The sequence below is a fragment of the Ceratina calcarata genome, unplaced genomic scaffold (assembly GCF_001652005.2).
Source record: "Ceratina calcarata isolate Rehan_Ccalc_2016 unplaced genomic scaffold, ASM165200v1 scaffold514.2, whole genome shotgun sequence".
Classification (NCBI taxonomy): domain Eukaryota; kingdom Metazoa; phylum Arthropoda; class Insecta; order Hymenoptera; family Apidae; genus Ceratina; species Ceratina calcarata.
In genome coordinates, this window is record NW_017175971.1 from 16,361 (window position 1) to 22,802 (window position 6,442).

The 6,442-nt window shown below is 35.4% G+C and overlaps 2 protein-coding genes across 2 annotated transcripts in view; both read left to right on the forward strand.

The window, feature by feature from the left end:
* LOC108628292 (protogenin) overlaps positions 1 to 6,112 on the forward strand; it is a 14,371-nt gene extending 8,259 nt beyond the window's left edge. The window contains exons 14-19 of the mRNA XM_018030124.2: positions 1,162 to 1,260; positions 1,340 to 1,493; positions 1,969 to 2,102; positions 2,173 to 2,538; positions 2,618 to 2,889; positions 4,049 to 6,112. Coding sequence (XP_017885613.1) covers positions 1,162 to 1,260; positions 1,340 to 1,493; positions 1,969 to 2,102; positions 2,173 to 2,538; positions 2,618 to 2,889; positions 4,049 to 4,363 — 1,340 coding nt within the window. The 3' untranslated portion in view covers positions 4,364 to 6,112. The remainder of the gene's footprint in view (positions 1 to 1,161; positions 1,261 to 1,339; positions 1,494 to 1,968; positions 2,103 to 2,172; positions 2,539 to 2,617; positions 2,890 to 4,048) is intronic.
* Positions 4,359 to 6,442, forward strand: part of put (activin A receptor type 2 punt) — a 17,571-nt gene continuing 15,487 nt past the window's right edge. Inside the window, exon 1 of the mRNA XM_026816383.1 lies at positions 4,359 to 4,432. The gene's annotated coding sequence lies outside the window, so the exon portion shown is untranslated. The remainder of the gene's footprint in view (positions 4,433 to 6,442) is intronic.

A 6,442-nucleotide genomic window follows, 5' to 3' on the forward strand; every position in this document is an offset into this window, starting at 1 on the left:
ATTATACATTTCTCTCAGGGAGAGAATGAAAGAATTCTAATAGCGATCAGAAATATTTGATAAATGCAAATTGGTACTCAGGGTTTCATTGGAATTTGGTCGGACAGGCGTTGGACTGGATGAATCTAAATAGCAAGGAGTTTGCCTGGTGTTTCTTACTTAAAGCCTCTTTCTACATATTTTTGTCTATACGATATAATAAAAATTGCGACATTGGTTCTGTTGTCTTGCGATGCCTTAGCGACATATGGAGAAGGTACGGATCCTACATAATTTTGCCAGATCTAGTGCTTGTACAAAGGAAGTCGAACAAATTTAAATTATACATCGTTTCGACTAGTGACGTATAGAACTCCCTTAACATCTTTGGATAACAATTGGAGATGATTATATTTCGAATTCTTCATTTAGTTCCTAAAGGTGCACCCAAAGTAAAAGTGAATATACTTAGTAGTACAAGGTTGAATGTATCATGGGAGCCACTGACTAAAAAGGAGTCTCGTGGTGTGGTGGTACAATATAAATTGCAGTACAGAGTACATGATCATCCTTCATCTCGGGTTCTTCATTTACCAGCTACCATCGAATCCTACGAACTTTCTGGTATGCGTGCTTTGTATTTCATTACTTTGGAATGGTGAGCTGATTGTAAGTATTTGAAAATTGTTTTATATATCCGTGTACTTAAAGATTTGATACCCGGGGCACAATACGATTTACGAGTGCTAGCGAAAACAAAGCAAGGTTGGCCTAATGTGAGTGAATCACAATTAGAATGGACTACCCTGACCTTGCCATCTGCCGACCCTAATCAATTTGTTATAAAAAATGTCGTGGATGTACAAGTGTTGATAGTAAACGCTTCAGTTGTAAAGGTTGGTATATTTCTCTTGTTTCCTTCAAACGAATCCACTTGCGCTACTAAAATTTCGTTTCAGGTAAAATGGCAAATAAATGTTAAAGAAAATGACATAATTAGAACAGACTTCGATCGTTGGCAAATTTATTGTGAAAATCAAAATGGACATAAATTATTAACTATTTTTCTACCAAAAAATGTTACCGAATATGTATTTACCAATCTTGGTAAGTATACAGCATTGTACCTTCGTATTCTTTTATTATAAAAATAATTAAAGATGTATGTTTATCTTTACTTAGATGTAAATGTTTCTTATACAATCGGTTTATGTATGATAAAGTCTGATGAAACAACAGGTTGTTTAACGAAACAAATAGAACCTATTCAACCTGATTCGAGTAAGTTTATCACGAATGTCTAAACTTTATTAAAATTTGAATATAATATTTCTCGTTAACTGTTTTGTTTGTTAATCAGAAAATGTAGCAATGGGATTGGAAGCGATTCCTGTCTCACCTACTGCCATAAATGTGACATGGTCTTTGAATGCTGTACACGAAATGAACTCTTTCCAATTATGCTATCACGCGCTTCATATCGTGAATCAAGACGGTCCTAAATGTTTCTTAGTGTACGTAGTACAAATTATAATTCTTCAGTATATAATGACTCGAATTAATATTCGGATAATCAGCTAAATTCGTATTAAATCTCTGAGAATAATAAGCCAACAAAAATTTACGGAATATTCCTTATTAGAGACTATTTAAATAATGAACTGTAACAAAATATTTGAAACTTTATACATGCATATAACTTAAATCTATAAACGAGACGTTTCAAAATCAATTTTATTGGAAATTCTAATATAAATTTTTTCTTTTTTCCTCGAGATTTTGACGAATATAATTTTTGTTCAATATATACACGTAATAAATCAGATCTCCTAACATTCCATAGGAAATCAAATTGTTTCATCCAATATTAAAAAAATTCTATTTCGGTGTGTCCGAATGTTAATGGAAGTCACTGTGATTAAACTTTAATTATTTTATTATTTTTGTAATATCTTATTCTTGTAATATCCGACATATTTCACTTTTTAGAAATGATACCACGGCGTATATCGATAAACTTAAACCGTTCACGCTATACCAATTCAAAGTGAAAGCTATCAAGAATAACACAAACCAAAGCAGCTTTTACAGTGAATCTGTAGAATGTTATACAAACGAAGACAGTGAGTAAAGGAATACGTTGCGATTGAAAGAAATTAAAAGATATGTCGTTCATTTAATAACTAATTTCAGTTCCGGGAAAGGTAGAAGAAGTCCAATGGTTTTTAGTGAATAATACTAAAGTACGAATCGCGTGGAAGGAACCGAGCAACGTAAATGGTGTAATACAAAATTATGTTGTCATATATACGATGGATTTGATGGATTCCGCTACAACGTGGAAAAATGTTACGGTGCCTGGTAACAAGACGTCGGCTACTTTGCCTAGTTTAACGCCAGGAAAGCCATATTTCGTGATGGTACAGGCTACGACAAAAGCCGGTTATGGCAAACCATCGGATCCTATAATTACAATCACTGGTGGCGGTCCACCGAAGGTACCGAATCCACCGGACGAACAAAAGCCGCCGCAACATACCAAACCAGATCAAAGTCTTGGTATGTGAGATTTACCTGAGTTAATAGAGGAGGCGGCAAAATGTAACATACAATTCAACTGTATTTAATTTTACACCAGGTGTGATTCTTGGCGTGAGCATAAGCATTGGATTCATTACAATCTGCCTGTGCAGTATGTATTGTCGAAGGAAATGTGAAAGTGCTCGCATTCTCAGAGAACACGCGCAGACTACGAAAGGTCGTTCGTTACGAAATGGGAATAAATGTTGCACGGAACAATCGTCTACGTCAGTGAGTCAGCAAACGAGTGTGAGGGTGACTAATGAAATCGAGCTAGCTGTTCTCTGCCCTGCGTCTCCCATCTCGACTAATCCGCATTCGGACACGAAAGTATGTATACAGGGTGTTCCAGAAAAAGTGTTAGAGCCGAAGAGAGGGGATTCGGTAAGTGTTTCTGAACAATAATTTTCTTTGCCAAAATGCGAAGTGAGGCATGGTTTTTGAATTATTTACGAAAAACACTGACCAATAAGAGCGTGTGTAGTGCCCGCGCTATGCAACAGCCGTGCGTCACGATCCGAGCCAACCTACCTGTGGCTGGGCACGGACCCTACGCGTGCTCTCATTGGTCAGTGTTTTTCGATAATAATTCAAAAACCATGGCTCACTTTGCATTTTACCAAAGTAAATTTTTGTTCAGAAACACCTCCAAAATCACTCCTTTTCGACTCTAACACTTTTTCTGGGACACCCTGTATAAAAATATGCTAGCATGTAGGGGATGTGCCCGAATTAAACGATCAAACTGCATCAACATGTTCTATGAATAAAAATAAGCAAAAAATGTTATATACACATTGGCCTGCAAATGTTTTATAAAAAAGTTCTGATAAAAATCGATAGCGAGTTCGCTGTTGGTACAGCTAGTAACAACGAAATTGAGCCAGCTAAGCTAGTAACAACGAGATTGAGCCAGCTAAGCTAGTAATAACGAGATTGAGCCAGCTACGTGCATGTGTTAGTCTCCACTAGGGGGACAAAATTCAAAACGAATAAGAAGTCAACATCTTATTTTTTCGATACTCGATCTCGCATTGATATTGTTGGATTTTAACATAATTTTGACGCGTCAAAATAAAAATAATGTTAACGTACGCACATTACCACCACCTACATTAAAATTCTTTTTATTTTGACGCGTCAAAATTATAATAAAACCCAACATTACCGATGTCAGATCAAGCATCGAAAAAATAAGATGTATACTTATTACTTGTTTTCAATTTTGTTCCCCTAGGGGAAACTAACACACGCACGTAGCTGGCTCAATTTCGTTGTTACTAGCTGTATATCAGAATGTAACAATAAGTCGACGATATTTATGAAATCTGCTCCTTCTAGCCACGTTTACTATTTGAAGATAATTTTGTTGTTAAATGAATCGGGAAGCGGGTTCAAAGCGGGAAGAAAAGAATGTATCTTGCCTCTATGACATCCGTCTAGTTTGTAACTTCAATAAATAGATGATCATGAGGATAAATTTTTGCAGGGCGGGAAATCGAACGGAATCGTCGAGGCTTGTGCGAAGGAGCCGTTGCTGCCGTCTTGGGAAGTGAACGGTGAACCAAAAGATATTCAAACGGCGAAAAATTCTCAAGCGTATAAAACGATGGAGAGCGTCGTCTCGAGCACGGAAAAAGAAGAGCCGGAGTCAGATCTAGATGGGACGCAGTTGACTGTAGTCAATTGTACTTTAGGCGACAGCAGCAGCAGTTTAAATAACAATTGCGGGTGTCCCGACGGAGACACGCCTCTGCCAAAATCGATGTGTATACCTGTTCCGGCGCTCGGACCAAACGGATGAACTGAACAACACTGGACGACAGAATTTCTCATGTGTTCACGTTCTCCTCCCATGTTTACGTCGCAACAGGTAGGATGCAAAAGTTTTCATACAACTCGCGTTTCACTCCGAACGTGTATACATACAAATGTACATAGCCACGTGTGTGTACATATACAAATTAAAAACGGACGGAGTTCTCAAGGAAATTAGAAGCAATGCACGTTACTACATTTTCCAATTTTAACATAACAAGAAGTAACTTGTAAGTGAAAAATACTAATTACGTACAGAATTAACGTAAGTAATAGTTTTGTCGAAAGTGCATCGGAGTTGCACGTTCTTATTATCTGTACATAACGTTTGAAGTACGAGTTATTACTATTGACAACACAGTATTCCCACGCGCCAGCAGTTCGGCAAGGAATTCAGTCATTGTCATACTTGATTCTATGCGAGATAATACTGTGGCACAGAACCCATGCAAACGATACTTAATACAGTACTGCATTAGATAGCTTGCTCGTGTCGTCTGTGGACAGAGACATGACGACTATCGTAAGGCAGAAGAACGTAAAGCTAAAAATTAAGCAAGTAATAACCAGAGATAGTAAAAATATTCTTAACATATTCATAAAATATCGCATACATAGAAAATAGTGAAAAAGTAATAAATGCATTCCTTCACCGAACGGAACAGAAAATTTTTAAATATCCAAGTTACGAGGATATGGCCTAATTTATTTCACGATATATATTGCTTACGAAAAGGGCAATAGTACTGATCATTCCATTCCATGTTTTCTATTAACTAAATTTAAATTAACAAGATTTCTAGATTCTAAGGAATTAAGAAAAATACTAATCAGATTTTACGTAATGAAAATATAGACTAAGCTTTCCTTTTATTGCGAACTTTATAACTTTTAGGTAGCATTACAAGTTTTTGATGAACATTTATTCTACGATGAAAATAGGGGATGTCGTCGAACATTCTTTAAAAGAATAATCGAAATAACAGGACCTTTTTTGTATATCATGTTTTATAAATTTGTATTATACACAACTGAAACATACGAAGAATAGGAATACGGAGAATAGGAAAAGTTACAAATTGTCTCGTGTAGGATGACGTTTCGAAAGGGTCGAGAAAATTGTAAAACATGTATAAATTCTATGAATTATGTGAATTTAACGATTGGATGTACATAGTCTATACACTTTTTCCTGTTCGCGCAATGAAGATAAATCTTACATTGTACAAGATATTTAAAGTTAACTACATCATACAAAAGCAAAAAAGAAGACAAAAAAAAGAGAAATGTGAAAGAGACAAACATATTCCAGACTGGTGCATGTTACCATGACAGAAAGGAAAAACCCAACACAGTACCTGATAGAATAAGCTATATCTTTTAGAGAGTGAGACGTAGATATGTCGTGTTATTATTGTACCTCCATTGTTATTTATTACATTTCACGTTCAGTACTATTTTAAATGATCACATTACACCGACTCTTATGCAATAACATAGTCACTACGTGCACGGTATACATAGGTCATGTAAAAAAAATAGGATTAATCGAATCTGCACACGCTAGAGATTTTTACCATATATTTATTACATAGATTCTTACATCTTTTTATCGAGATAATTTGTTAATCATATAATTTACAGTCATCCACGGAAATATGTACTGCCTTATATCAACGCGATGTTACTACTGATACAGACTTTTTTTAAGATGCCTATTTCGTTGAAGAAAAGATTCCATACGCATATAATTCATGCAGTGATTCCCACTGACATTCAGACATACTTCAATATGGAATAACTGTTTTAATATTCGACCAAACAACTTAATTTTCTGCGTGATGTCAGAAAGCTTAGTTTACTTACAGAATTTACTATAATTCTACCTTCATCGGCCAAAGAATAGGACTTGAATATATTTAATCATTCAATCCTCTAGACCTTCATACATTTCATTACCCATGAATCTTCCATTCCTCTAAAACTTATTAAACTGTAGATAAAATGAACTAAACACAAAACAAGAATAAAATAATATATTTTATCTTCGTTTGATATACAATCA